The 15,760-nt window shown below is 39.0% G+C and overlaps 1 protein-coding gene across 1 annotated transcript in view; it reads right to left on the bottom strand.

Moving 5' to 3' along the window:
- Nucleotides 1-623: 623 nt before the first annotated feature.
- The window catches only part of DPY19L1 (dpy-19 like C-mannosyltransferase 1), a 100,639-nt gene continuing 85,502 nt past the window's right edge, over nucleotides 624-15,760 (bottom strand). Inside the window, exons 20-22 of the mRNA XM_055420890.2 lie at nucleotides 15,472-15,571; nucleotides 13,974-14,099; nucleotides 624-3,425 (exon numbers count right to left, since the gene is read on the bottom strand). Coding sequence (XP_055276865.2) covers nucleotides 3,269-3,425; nucleotides 13,974-14,099; nucleotides 15,472-15,571 — 383 coding nt within the window. The 3' untranslated portion in view covers nucleotides 624-3,268. The remainder of the gene's footprint in view (nucleotides 3,426-13,973; nucleotides 14,100-15,471; nucleotides 15,572-15,760) is intronic.

Below are 15,760 nucleotides of genomic sequence, written 5' to 3'. Positions count from 1 at the left end.
GATTAGGGTTTTAACATATGAAATTTGGGGACACAAACATTCAGATCAGAAAACCTTTGTGGTGATGTGCAGCAGTCTAACAAGCTCTCCAGGTGATTCTGATTCTCACACTATCTTTGAGAATAACTCTCCTCAAACACGTCAGAGAATAAAGGTGTTACTGTGTAAAAACTTAGAGAGGCATGAATTAAGCTAACCTGTCTTGCCTCCTAGCAGATTAAAAAAAGAAACTGATGCTTGTATCAAACTAATACAAGGAGTTATAATTTAGAAAATGTCATGAAGCCAAACTGTGGTTTAACGCATGAAAAAAAGCTTTCAGCAACTCTGGAATTACCCTGAAAATATGACTTTAAAGAATGATTGTGTTCTTTGACATAAACAATAATGTAAGTGTATATAATGTCATAAACACAAGAAGAGTGTGGGAAACCTCAATAGCTGTTCCACCACTGATGAAGAGGACTGAGTAGCTCCAAGGAACTTTAACCCTTCCCCTTTATTCAGGACTGCAATCTTCCATAGACCAGTTCATGGTTATCTGACTACAGAATGAGGCTAAACATATGTACAGCTAAGAAGGAAATAAAAATAAGAATGAAAAAAAAAAACACTTTCCATACTTTTCATGATCTTTTTTATTTAACATACATAGTACATGTAAACAACTGGCATAAAATTCATAAAAATACAATTCCCCTATGCATTATCAATTTACTCTTGATACAGTCTTTCATTTTCTCCTTAGTATCATTGTCCTATTTTAACACTACACTGTTTCTGCTAAGCACTTTTAAGAGGCTTATCTTTTTTAGGAATACTGACCCAACATTTTTTTTCTTTTCCTAATGTCATAGCAACAGCTATTTTTATCACTGCCTTTCCTTGCCCATCCTAACCTTCCTCACACTAAAGCAAAAATATTTTTAAATGCTAAAAATACATAAAATACTGAGCTCTAATACTGTTTATCATGTATATCAAACCTACTACTACTCTGTGTTGCCATAAAAAATATTTATAACCTTCAGCACCGGCTGCTACAGATATGACCAAGGCAGAGTGTGCAGTATAGCCCAGGGTGTCTGTTCTAAACTGACTGGCCTAAAACATAATCATAGCTTGCTGGTGGAGCTACGTGAATAAATACTGCTACGAAAGGAGTCTTCTGAAAATAATAATTTAAAAAAAAAAAAACCTAATTTGACTACTTTTATCTTTTCCCAGCATATAAAACAGTTATAACACTATTTTAATGTTTTTCCTATGTGGAATTTCAAATAATTACATGTAAACTTACTGGGAAGGGAATTATTTAAAGGTGGGAAAAATAGAGAATGACTTGAAAAGTAAAATTTTAAAAAGATAGTAAATGCTGGATTCACAAAACACATTTATGTGAGAAACAATGGGAAATAAAGCAGAGCACACACTTCTCCTCTCCCCACCCACGGTGGCTTTCATCCTCCCAGGCCTCAAGTGCCCACTTCCCATTTTTCTGCCTTGCTGCATCTCTGCTTAAATTCTACTCCTAATCCAAACTCCCCACATGCTTCCTTGTTTTCTAAAACTGGCTGAAGACCAAGACCAAGAAATAAGTCACCCAGTGAGCAAGAAAGAGGGAGAGGCACCTGCGGTCACCGACCATCTCCGCCAGAAGGAGGCTCCCCGGGAAAGACGGGTTCTGGGGCAGGCTGGGGGCTACATGTGCCTCAGTCTGGGCCGTCTCGGCAGCTGTCTGTTCTAAGCAAGCTAGTGCTTCCCCGAGACCAGGCTTGTCCTTGGGCTCTGGAGAGAAGGCAGAAAGAGAACAGCTCTTCAGTGGCTCCCCGCAACGGGAACCGGAAACCAGCCCTGAGGACTCAGGTCTCAAGGACAGTCCACAATGAGGTTAATCTGCCTGCGGTTAATAAAGAGAACACTGTGTAATTAAATGTGTAGTCTGCCAGAGTCATGGTTTGCTTAGAACGTTAAATCTTAAAACCATTTCTCAGAACTATGAGGGTTCACTGTTTTGTAGAATCTCATTTCACACAAATTAACTTCTAAGAAACAAAAATTCACACTAGGAATTTAGAGCAGGTTGGAAAAGTTTCAAGATACAAATAAACAGATAAGAAAACAGTAAAGAGGAAGACTGAATATATTAGTCCCTCATACTGAAATGATGGTTCTGAAACCAAAATTATAACATAAGGTTTAAGGCTTCGTCTTATTAAAGACAGGCAATTTTAAAAGTAAAATATAAAAACTCCATTCATTTATCATTATTTATTTACTGTGTGACCAAAAAACTAGTCATATTTTATGGTATCTTAATAATAAAAGAAAAATTACCATATACTACAGTCTTCCACTATAAATTATATCTACTCACATATACATTAGTTGCTAGATGCATCTGTGGTTGTTCAAAATAGCTTTTCTTAAAACAATTATACATGAAAAATTTTAAGTGGTTTAAAGTTATTAAAATATAAACATTTGAATACTACTAAAAATGAGAAAAATACACAATTGTCATTAAACTTTTTAAACCAAGAATAAGTAACTGATAAGCAATTAAATGAGTAAACAGCACTTATCTGACAAAGAATATTGAGAAAGAAACAGACAGGCCAACATACATGAATGCCACATGGTTGGCAGTTATAGGAATCTGGTCCTAATGACTAGGTCCAAGAACTTGTATTTTTGACGGGCAGGAAATGCTTTATTAACAAGAGCAACAGAGAACAAAGAACGTGAAGAAGGGAAATAAATTATAGGTCTACATAGCAAATATCCATGTCTGCCCCAGCTATTCTTACTGAAATTGATGACGGGGGCTGACATGACAGAGGAGCTTAAAATAATCACTGAAATGTTCGAAAGACAAGAGCAAAAGACAGAGAACAAAGCAAGGGGCATCAATAGTCCACAAACTGTAAAATCAGCCCCTACACAGTTCAGAAGTGACTGTATTTTCATATCACCCTTGTTATGACCCATCATATTTTTTATACAGGTAGCTTTGCTCACTTTAGGACAAATATTTAAGTCAAGTACAAGCATATACTCATTTGCATAGCAAATTTTAAGGGGTGCATTGAAATAGTAACCAACTGATAAAGGTATAAGTATTTTTACATTCAGACTGACCAAATAAGACGTTTTCTATTTGAAAACAGTTACCTATAAAAGTTTTGGGAATCTGAATTAAAAACAAGGCATGAGTTATTAGCAAAACATGGAAACCATCACTGGTGGAATTCTCTGTAGGCAGCAGTCACTCCTCTATAACTTCTAAGACTTTGTAAACACTGTTCTGGAATACAGTGGTGAAGTGAGGCTTGGATTCCTTTACTAAGAGGTTACATAAGGGAGGTTTCCCAGCATTAGCAGGATCTTCCACATCCCAGATTTCAGGCATACTGCATCCAGGCCTAGAAAAATTAATGTGCAGATTAAAAAAAAAATCACTGTACATTACATAATGGAAGATAAAGGAACACACTTTTTATGTTCCCTCATTTCTTTTCCACTTAAATTCAGTTCAGTTCAGTTCAGTCGCTCAGTCGTGTCTGACTCTCTGCGACCCCATGAATCACAGCACGCCAGGCCTCCCTGTCCATCACCAACTCCCGGAGTTCACTCAAACTCATGTCCACAGAGTCGGTGATGCCATCCAGCCATCTCATTCTCCGTCATCCCCTTCTCCTCCCGCCCCCAACCTTTCCTAGCATCAGAGTCTTTTCCAGTGAGTCAACTCATCGCATGAGGTGGCCAAAGTATTAGAGTTTCAGCGTTAGCATCAGTCCTTCCAATGAACACCCAGGATTCATCTCCCTTAGAATGGACTGGTTGGATCTCCTTGCAGTCCAAGGGACTCTCAAGAGTCTTCTCCAACACCACAGTTCAAAAGCATCAATTCTTCGGCGATCAGCTTTCTTCACAGTCCAACTGTCACATCCATACATGACCAAGGGAAAAACCATAGCCTTGACTAGATGGACCTTGGTTGGCCAAGTAATGTCTCTGCTTTTTAATATACTATCAAGGCTACTTAATATACTATCAAGTATATTCACTTTATATATACTATATATATCAAGTATATTCACTTTAATATACTATCAAGGCCACTTAAATTAGCTTTCTTTAAAAAAAAAAAACCCTATCATAGTTATTTTTATTTAAGCTACCATAAATCCTTTCTAGAACAAGGTGAACACAGCAAAGGTGATGATAAAGAAAGAAAAAGACATATAATATACGTGAATGCAGGTGGTGGGGTAAGAGATCTCAGCTGAATTCTGCCTCAGTTACTTACCAAAAATGTGGTCTTGGGTAGTTCACTCAATCTCACTCTCCACATTGGTAAAATGGGACATACCCATGATGTAAGGGACTAAGGGAGAGATTGTATCCACCGTGATGCCCAGCACAGAGTAAGAGGAATATTGATGCAGATTATATACTGCATATACTGATGTAGAAAATCATACAGGATACCTCCAAGAGATCCCAGGTTTGGTTCCATACCACCACAATAAAGCAAATATTACAATAAAGTGAGTACCCAAAGTTTTCAGTTGTATTGCCAAGTGCATGTAAATGTTATGTTTATGCTGAATTCTATTAAGTGTGCAAGAGAATTACACATCCTAATTTAAAAATTCTTTAATGCTAAAAAGTATGTTAACCATCATCTGAGTCTTCAGTGATAAGGCTTCATAATCTTTTGGCTGATGGAGGATCTTGCCTCAATGTTGATGGCTACTGATCAATCAGGGTGATGGTTGCAGACAGCTGGGGTGGCTATGGAAATTTCTTAAAAGAAGACAATATAATGATGCTTGCCACTTTAATGGACTCTTTCTTTCACGAACGATCTCTCTGTAGCACACAATGCTGTTTGATAGCATTTTACTCACAGTAGAATTTCTTTCAAAATTAGAATCAATATTCTCAAACCCTGCCGCTGCTTTTTCAACTAAGTTTATGTAATATTCTAAATCCTTTGATGTTATTTTAACAATCTTCACAGCATCTTCACCAGGAGTAGAGTCCATCTCAAAAAACCACTTTCTGTGCTCATCCATAAGAAGTAACTTCTCTTCTGCTAGTTTCATCATGAGATGGTAGCAATTCAGTTACATCTTCAGGCTCCACTTTTAAAGCTAACTGTCTTGCTACTTCCACCACATCTGCAGTCCCTTCAGTTCAGTTCAGTTCAGTCGCTCAGTTGTGTCCGAACTCTTTGCGACCCCATGAATCACAGCACGCCAGGCCTCCCTGTCCATCACCAACTTCCAGAGTTCACTCAAACTCATGTCCATCGAGTCGGTGATGCCATCCAGCCATATCATTCTCTGTCGTCCCCGTCTCCTCCCACCCCCAATCCCTCCTAGCATCAGACTCTCTGCAGTCCCTTACTCCACCGTAATCTTGAACCCCTCAAAGTCATCCAGGGGGGTGGAGTCAGCTTCTCCCAAGATCCTGCTAACTCTGAGATTTTGACCTCTTCCCAGGAATCACAAATGCCCTTAAAGGTATCTAGATTGCTGAATCCTTCCCAAAATGGTTTTCAATTGACTTTGCCCAGATCCAACAGAAGAATACTGGCTATGGCAGCTACAGCCTTACAAAGTGTATTTCTTAAATTATAAGACACTGAAATGGAAATTACTTGAACTGTGGGGCTGCAGAATGGATGCTGTGTTAGAAGGCATGAAAATATTAATCTCATTGTACATTCATTAGAGCTACTGGGTGACCAGGTGCATTGTCAACGAGCAGTTATATTTTGAAATGAATCTTTATTTCCCCAAGCAGGTCTCAACAGCTTATCATAGTCAGAAACCATTTTGTAAACAGTTGTACTGTCATCCAGGCTAGGAGCACAGGCAAATTAGGTTTATCATAATTCAGTAGGGCCCTAGGGTTTTCAGAATAAATGGAGCACTGGCTTCAGCTTCAAGTCACCACCTGCTTTAGCCTCTAATAAGAGATCAAGCTCCAGGAGTTAATTATGGACAGCGAAGCACGGCCTGCTGCAGTCCATGGGTTTGCAAAGAGCTGGACACAACTGAACAAACTGAAGAGAGACAGCCTGTTCTTGGAAGATTTGAAGCCAGGTATTGACTTGTCCTCTCTAGTTATGGACGTCCTAGATGGCATCTTCTTCTAATAGAAGGCTGTTTCATCATTGAAAATCTGTTGTTTAGTGTAGCCACATTTAATAATGATTTCAGCTAGACCTGGATAATTTGCTGCAGCTTCTACATCAGCAATTAGGGTTAGGGTTAGGTTAGGGTTAGTATCACCTTGTACTCTGATATTATGGAGATGAGTTTTTTCCTTAAACCTCATGAACCAACCGCTGCAGGTTTCAAACTTTACCACTGTGGCTTCCTCACCTTCTCAACATTTACAAAACTAAAGAGAGTTATGGCCTCGCTCTAAATTAGTCTATGGATTAAGGGGATGTTGTGGCTGGTTTGATCTTTCATCCAGACCACTAAAACTTTCTCCATATTAGCAATAAGGGTGTTTCACTTTCTTATAATTCATGTATTAACTGGCGTAGCACTTTCTTTCAAGAACTTTTCCTTGTATTCACTTTGTAGCTAACTGATTGGCACAAGAGGCCTAGCTTTTGACCCATCATGGCCTTTGCCATGCCTTCCTTACTAAATTTAGTCATTTATAACTTTTGTTTCAAAGTGAGAAATATGCAACTCTTCCTTTCACTTGAACACTTAGAAGCCACCGAAAAATTATTAATTGGCCTATGTTTCACAGAATAGGGAGGCCCAAGGAGAAGGAGAGAGATAGGGGACCAGCTGGTTGGTGGAACAGTCAGGACACACACAACATTCACCCATCAAGTTTGCCATCTTACATGGGTACAGTACAGTTCAGTCGCTCAGTCGTGTCCGAATCTTTGCAACCCCATGAATCGCAGCACACCAGGCCACAGCATGTCAGGCCTCCCTGTCCATCACAAACTCCCAGAGTTCACTCAAACTCATGTCCATTGAGTCAGTGATGCCATCCAGTCATCTCATCCTCTGTCGTCCCCTTCTCCTCCTGCCCCATATCCCTCCCAGCATCAGGGTCTTTTCCAATGAGTCAACTCTTTGCATGACGTGCCCAAAGTATTGGAGTTTCAGCTTCAACATCAGTGCCTCCAATGAACACCCTTTACTGGTCTCCTGTAGGATGAACTGGTTGGATCTCCTTGCAGTCCAAGGGACTCTCAAGAGTCTTCTCCAACACCACAGTTCAAAAGCATCAATTCTTCGACATTCTGCTTTCTTCACAGTTCAACTTTCACATCCATACATGACCACTGGAAAAACCACAGCCTTGACTAGACAGACCTTTGTTGGCAAAGTAATGTCTGCTTTTTAATATGCTGTCTAAGTTGGTCATAACTTTCCTTCCAAGGAGTAAGCGTCTTTTAATTTCATGGCTGCAATCAGCATCTGCAGTGATTTTGGAGCCCAAAAAAATAAAGTCTGACACTGTTTCCACTGTTTCCCCATCTATTTCCCATGAAGTGATGGGACCGGATGCCATGATCTTAGTTTTCTGAATGTTGAGCTTTAAGCCAACTTTTTCACTCTCCTCTTTCACTTTTATCAAGAGGCTTTTTAGTTCCTCTTCACTTTCTGCCATAAGGGTGGTGTCACCTGCATATCTGAGGTTATTGATATTTCTCCCGGCAATCTTGATTCCAGCTTGTGCTTCTTCCAGCCCAGCGTTTCTCATGATGTACTCTGCATAGAAGTAAAATGAGTAGAGTGACAATGAACAGCCTTGATGAACTCCATTCCCAATTGGGAATCAGGCTGTTGTTTCATGTCCAGTTCTAACTGTTGCTTCTTGACCTTCATATAGAGGTCTCAGGAGGCAGGTAAGGTAGACTGGTATTCCCATCTCTTAAAATTTTTTCCACCATTTATTGTGATCCACACAAAGGCTTAGGAGTAGTCAGTAAAGCAGAAGTATATATCTTTCTGGAACACTCTTGCTTTCTCCATGATCCAGCAGATGTTGGCAATTTGATCTCTGGTGCCTCTGCCTTTTCTAAAACCTGCTTGAACATTTGGAAGTTCACGGTTCACATATTGCTGAAGCCTGGCTTGGAGAATTTTGAGCATGACTTTACTAGCATGTGAGATGAGCACAATTGTGCGGTAGTCTGAGCATTCTTTGGCATTGCTTTTCTTTGGGATTGGAATGAAAACTGACCTTTTCCAGTTCTGTGGCCACTACTGAGTTTTCCAGATTTGCTGGCACGTTGAGTACAGCACTTTCACAGCATCATCTTTCAGGATTTGAAGTAGCTCAACTGGAATTCCATCACCTCCACTAGCTTTATTCGTAGTGATGCTTCCTAAGGCCCACTTGACTTCACATTCCAGGATGTCTGGCTCTAGGTGAGTGATCACACCATCGTGACTACCTTGGTCGTGAAGATCTTTTTTGTACAGTTCTTCTGTGTATTCTTGCCACCTCTTCTTAATATCTTCTGCCTCTGGTAGGTCCATACATTTCTGTCCTTTATTGAGTTCATCTTTGCATGAAATGTTCCCTTGGTATCTCTAATTCTCTTGAAGAGATCTCTTGTCTTTCCCATTCTGTTGTTTTCCTCTATTTCTTTGCATTGATCGCTGAGGAAGACTTTCTTACAAGGTGCCCCCAAACAATTACAATAGTAACAGCAAAGATCACTGGTCACAGATCACCATGATAAATACAAAAATGAAAAAAGTTGAAATATTTGAGAATTATCAAAATGTGACATGAAAGAGATGGGAATACCAGACCACCTGACCTGCCTCTTGAGAAATCTGTATGCAGGCCAGGAACCAACAGTTAGAACTGGACATGGAACAACAGGCTGGCTCCAAATAGGAAAAGCAGTACGTCAAGGCTGTATATTGTCACCCTGCTTTTTTAACTTATATGCAGAGTACATCATGAGAAATGCTGAGCTGGAGGAAGCACAAGCTGGAATCAAGAGTGCCGGGAGAAATATCAATAACCTGAGATATGCAGATAACACCACCCTTATGGCAGAAAGTGAAAAAGAACTAAAAAGTCTCTTGATGAAAGTGAAAGAGGGCAGTGAAAACAGTTGGCTTAAAGCTCAACATTCAGAAAACTAAGACCTTGGCATCTGGTCCCATCACTTCATGGCAAATAGATAGGGAAACAGTGGCTAACTTTATTTTGGGGGCTCCAAAATCACTGCAGATGATGACTGCAGCCATGAAATTAAAAGATGCTTGCTCCTTGGAAGGAAAGTTATGACCAACCTAGACAGGATACTAAAAAGCAGAGAAATTACTTTGTCAACAAAGTTCCATCTAGTCAAGGCTATGGTTTTTCCAGTAGTCATGTATGGATGTGAGAGTTGGACTGTAATGAAAGCTGAGCGCCGAAGAATTGATGCTTTTGAACTGTGGTGTTGGAGAAGACTCTTGAGAGTCCCTTGGACTCCAAGGAGATCCAACCAGTCCATCCTAAAGAAGACCAGTAAAGGGTGTTCATTGGAGGCACTGATGTTGAAGTTGAAACTCCAATACTTTGGCCACCTGATGCGAAGAGCCGACTCATTTGAAAAGACCCTGATGTTGGGAAAGATTGAGGGCAGGAGGAGAAGGGGATAAGACGGTTGGATGGCATCACTGACTCAATGGACATGAGTTTGAATAGACTCCCAGAGTTGGTGATGGACAGGGAAGCCTGGAGTGCTGCAGTGCATGGCGTCGCAGAGTCGGACACGACTGAGCGACTAAACTGAACTGAACTGACATGGAGACACAGGTGTCCCTTTATTATTTACCAAATCCATTCTTACCTCCACTAAACAGTAACTGATATATTATTTTCAAATCTATTATATTACCGGTTTTATAATTACCAATGTATTAATAATAACTGATTCAGGCAAGTGTAAGAAGTGGATGATTGGATGCAAGAACTACCTGGTGAAAGGCTTTGATTGTAAAGGACATTTTTCTCCTTATAATGGAGAGAGCTGGGGACATCCTTTAATCAAGTTATCACACTTTTATCACCAATAACAGAATAAAGTGGTAGGTATCTCCCAAAGTGACATAATGGAAAGTTCACAACACCATCTATGAAGTGTTCTTGCCAAATTTTGCCAGACTGAATCTAATAATGTGGAATAAGTCAGACAAATTCAAATGTGGGACATTCTTGCAAGACAACTGGCTTGGATTCTTCCAAATATCAATTAAAAACAAAGGGATTTCACAAATTTTACATTTTTAAAATGTTAAAAAACAGAAAAACCAAGGAAAAGTTATAGAGATTTGACAACAGCTTGTGTTTTATCATAGTTGCTTCACTTTTCTTTGTAAGAGAAAACACCATTTCCAACAAGTCCCTTTAATTCCCAATGGCAGCCCCATGACCCTGCTCTTTACCACGAGGCAAGCACTAGACAGCAATGCACATGCTTTCTCCTTTTCAATAACATCTTTAATTTAAAGGGAACCTTCACTCAAAAGGTGTCAAAATATGAACCTATCAAAATAAATAAGTAGAAGCCACTGTCACCTCCAATGCCCTTCCTCAGAGGTGCTTCTGTAAACAATCCATCATGCATTCTGCTCGACCTTTTTTATTCATGTTCAGACATACAAGCACACAAAAACATAGGCACAGACATTTATATTCACAGGTACTCCTGGGCTGCTTTTACAAAACTGAGATTAACCTGGGACTCCTCACTTAGCAATAAAAAGTGGTCACTGTCCCATTTTATAAAGACCTACCTTATTCTTTTTCACAGGTGTAGTACTTTTATGTATCATTTAATCACTCTTTCATGGATAGATATCTTGTTTCTCATTTTTGTCATTATAAAACAATGCTGATATAAATATTTTGTGCCTTTATCTTTCTATAAGCTAAGTTTCTAGAAGCAGTGCTATCACCATGTCAAAAGGCTATTCAATTTTCACTATGCGTCTATCAGATTATCTTCCAAAAAGATATTCCCACAAAAGAGTGTTCAGTGCACACTTTTCTTCACACCCTCGCTGATATGAGATTCTATTAACCTATGAAAATATGACTGGGCTTGGGTTTTCTATCTTTTAATTTTCTCACACATACCAAGGCCAAACTGTTATTATATTGCAGGCCAATGATAGCAGAGCGTGAAACACACATGAAGCACCAGCTACTGAGTTCAACTGCTTTCCGGGAAAGAAGAGGGCAAAGAGCTGCCCTTGTGAGCTCTAAGTACAACATCCTCTAGTCCTTGCCTGAGTTTTCTAAAGTTTCCTGAGGCCAGTCAGCTATATCTTTAAAATAGCATTAGTAAAAATCTCAATAATTTTCTTCTAAATTAATGTATTTTAATTTTATGTCAACTCCATTAAGGGAATTAATGAGAAAGCAGAGAGCTGAGAATAAAAAAGGAGTTAATTAAAAAGTGAATCTATAACTTGTATTTGAGTATATTTTCCTACTTGTATTTGAACACAGGGTATCAAGTATTTCAAGAACAATCAAGCACACAGTTAAGCCACTTTGTAAATGAGAGCACATACATATAGTGCCCACCATGGCAGATACTAGTTTAAGCTCCAGGTGGATATTAGTCCCTCTTCCTTTTCTTCTCCTATACTAGTTCCCCATTTGCTCCCCCTGTTTGGGCATATTTTTCTTTTCCAATCACATACAACTGTCTCAGGCTGGCATGACAGAATTGGTGAGTGAGGGCCAAGGCAGTAAAGAAGGTTCCAATTCGGGTTGACAGCTCTGGCCAGAAACTCAGTTCTTCCTACTGTGAAAGTACGAGTACTGGGTATTAGTCCTTCTTTCCTTTCCTCTTCTGAGCCCTCCATTTGCTTCTCTGTCAGAACAGAGAGCACAGCTGTGTTTTGTTTCAAGCTTTGAGCAGAGTGCACCTGCCTAAGATTTCCTGAGACTCATAATCCTGTAGAAGATGGAGAGCATCGTTACCAAGGGGGAAACCAGATGAGAGGAAGCCACTTCCTCTTTTTCCTCTCTCTCCACTCCTGCTGCCCCAAACACAACAAGTGCAATCAGTGCAGCAGGGGAAACCCAGCACAAACCTCCACCCCACCCGACTCTCAGCCTTGGCCTGGAAGTGAGCTCCAAACAAAGATGATCAGAAGCCTGTTAATTCACTGATGACTTTGTGCAGTGTGCCAGATTTATTGCTATATTTCCTAAATTTGTCTTTTGATCCTTTCTTGTGTACAAAAACCAGTGCTCTGCCCATCAGAACATGAGACTACTACAATTACGCAAATCCAAGGAGCTCCATCAACATCTTAGAATAAAGAACGCCAGCCTCTGCAATTTTCATATATTCAAATATGCACGGGTCTAGGGAAAAATGAAGACTCTTGAATCAAGGTTCATCATCTGCTTGGGGAAGAGAGCTCACAAAATAATTTTTATGCTCCAGTAACTTACAGGTGTTTCAGGTTGGCATCACTGAACTGGAGAGTCAGAAAGTAAACCCTGAGACAGTAAAGATCCCAGTGCTGGCAGAAATCTCTGCCAAGAAACTGAGTCCTTCTGATTGCAAATGTCAAGCCAACATTCATTTACTACAATGTCTTCATCAAATTGTTATGAGAGATGCTTACAACTTTTTGTCCTAAATTTATATTACAAAGTTAAAGGTTATGTATATAAGTTTCATACATATCCTTATGTTCATAAAGACGTGGAGCATTTTCTCAATATGACTCAATAACATTTTCTGTAGATCTTGATTAAATTCCAGTCACTTGGGACATATTCACTGGAAAATCATTCAACAATAAACAATTATTTGAGTTTCCTTATGAGCAACACTTGATAGATACTGCTTCAGAACTATTTTTACTCCTGAGTCAATATTTAATCATTTTATCTTAACACCTTCGTGTATCACTGAAATACATGGTGAATGAGATTGATTAAGCCACAGATATAGCAATCTCCTGAAGATTTCTGTTTACTTAAAGAGCAATGAAAATTTTTATAAAATAATAGTGTTCCATAAAATATCCTTGATTTCTGATAAAAACTACTTTCTATATTCCCTATGGGATGATGCTTCAGTATTTTAATAGCAAGCTATCATCTGCTATCGAGTCACCCAAGTGCAACATTTCTAAATAGTCTACTTTAGAATTCACATTTGCTTTTAAAATCTTACCAACTCTTATTGCTGTAATCTGCTTAGTGAACTCTCTGTGGAAATAGAAAAAATTTAAAATATAAACCCACGAGAATAGGGGTTGCTGTAATGCTAATCATTTTCCCACTCAAATAAGATACAAACAGTAAGACGGAAGATTCACTCTAAGTCAGAAGTTCCCCAACCTTTTTGGCACCAGGGACCAGTTTGATGGAAGATAATTGTTCCACCGAAGCGGGGCAAAGGAGGGTTTCAGGATGAGTCAAGTGCATTACACTTATTGTGCACTTTATTTCTATTATTACAAAGCTCCAACTCAAATCATCAGGCATTAGACCCAGACGTTGGGGGATCCCTGCTCTAAGGTGAAGCTGGGAGAGGGTCCCCTCTATCCCAGGATATATGTTGCGAGATGTGGTATGGACAAAGTTGCTGGACTTCATTACAGTGAGACTCTCAACTACTTGGTTTCAACTCTACGAGACTTTTGAAAGAAAATACATCCAACTTTAGAGTTTTTCAAAAAAACATCAAAGGCAAGTATGAACACTTTGGAAAACTGTCAATAAGTGCACATGTAAATCATTATAAATTAAATAGACATTTATAATGATTTGAAAAGAAAAAAAAACTCCAAATAATTATCAGAAAGGTTTTCCAGCTTATACTTTGCTAAATATTATATATGTTTCACACATACAACTAGTAAAGCACTTGCCATGAGACTGAATTAACTTTACTGTCTTATGACTATAAAGTACTGTTGCTGAGTACTCACTTGGATCTTCTTATACACCACGATTCTTCCAGAATGTAGTAATTCACTTGTAACTTTATCAATTCTCGCTTCACTTCTTCAGCTGCTTTTCGACTATACATTGAATATACTATTTTCGTTCTGGCTCTTTAAAGAAAAATAATTGGGCAGAAGGTTTTCAAGATCAAAAGAATGCAATCAACCTATTTGGACAGAAGTACTGAATGGAACTAGAAGAAAGACTCTATCGAAAAATCAGGTCAAGAGAACATTCTTCACAGAGTTCCTGGCTCAGGGGCATTCGGGAGGTCAACCAAAAAAGGCACAAGTAGCATAAGAGTCCTGAGAGAAAAAGTTCAGTTTAATGAATCCTTTCATCTCCAAACTTAGTGTTTTGGTTTGTTTGATTGCTTGTTTTAAATTTTCCATTACTCTATCACAGATAAGAGTATGAGCTACACAAAAACAACTACAGGACTACTTTAAAGGTTTGTTGTTAACTTTAAAGATACGACAGTCCTAACTTTGATAACCAACAACTAGTATTAAATGCTCCGTTTTATTCATAATTAAAACAAAAAACTAAATTTATTCAACACAATTGCTCCAGAAATTAGTTTACTAAAATTGACTTTTTAATGAAAAAGCTTTTTATTTATAAAAGGTATGTCCCACTGCTACACAAAACAATATATTAATAAGATTCACCAATCACTTAGGAAATGACTAGCTGACCAATCTAGAAATTATATGAAAATGTAATCTTTTTCCTTTTCAGATAGAACAAGGGCTTCCCTGGTGGCTCAGACATTAAAGAATCTGCCTGCAATGTTGGGAGACCCAGGTTCGATCCCTGGGTTGGGAAGATCCCCTGGAGAAGGAAATGAAAACCCACTTCAATATTCTTGCCTGGAGAATTCCATGGACAGAGGAGCCTAGTGGGCTACAGTCCATGGGGTCGCAAAGAGTTGGACATGACTGAGAGCCAAACATTTTCAAAGAGAACAAAACATTCTAACTTAGGAAAAAATAGTAGAAACAAAAAACATGATCATTCCAGTAGGGCTATATTGGTGAAAATTAGAGAATAAAAAGTAAAACCTATCCTTGAATTAGATTCCATTTCAAATGACTCCTCAGAATTCAAGAAAAATATCCTACGAGAAAACTTTAATAAAAACTACAGGCTAATGAGTTTTCTGGAGGAACTTAAAGGGGATGATAACTAGTAAGGACCTGGGTGTTTTGGAGCCCTGTATAACACAGACACTGTGTGATTTCTTTTTGCTGCCAAGGAGAGAAGAGAACCCCAAAGGCTGTAACTTTCTTATCCTATGGGGCCTTAACAGTTTGTACTGAACTTTACCACATTATCTCAGCATTCTTTGTCCCCAACCTCTATATACTCCAGTTCACCATATCCTTCTTGAAACACTTCTTGCTATGCTGCTGGTTCCCTCACTCATTTTCTATTTGTATGAAAAACTTGTTTTCAACAATGTGATAATTGTGTACTAACCTTAAACCTGCATCTTCATAATGTGGATGATTCACAATGGGCCGAAGCGCGGAGAGTTTAACACTTGCCATCGTGGGCATGGCGCCTGCAAACACTGCATCTGCAAAGCAGGAACAAAGGTCTTAGGAGACACCTGGGCAGCGTGACAAGGAGTCTCCCTCTGGTCAACTCAGCGACTTCCCAGGCAAAAAAGTTGAGGCCTGAATCGCGACACAAAGATTCACTGACAGAACCAGAATGAATTGGGTAGCTGATAAAATGGTGGTCAGCAACCAAGTCTGGATAAAAT

The sequence above is a fragment of the Moschus berezovskii genome, chromosome 3 (assembly GCF_049115385.1).
Source record: "Moschus berezovskii isolate FMDL1 chromosome 3, NW_MosBer_1.0, whole genome shotgun sequence".
NCBI classification, from domain to species: domain Eukaryota; kingdom Metazoa; phylum Chordata; class Mammalia; order Artiodactyla; family Moschidae; genus Moschus; species Moschus berezovskii.
Note: the sequence above shows the minus strand (reverse complement) of the source record. Positions and strands in the feature narration are given on the sequence as shown.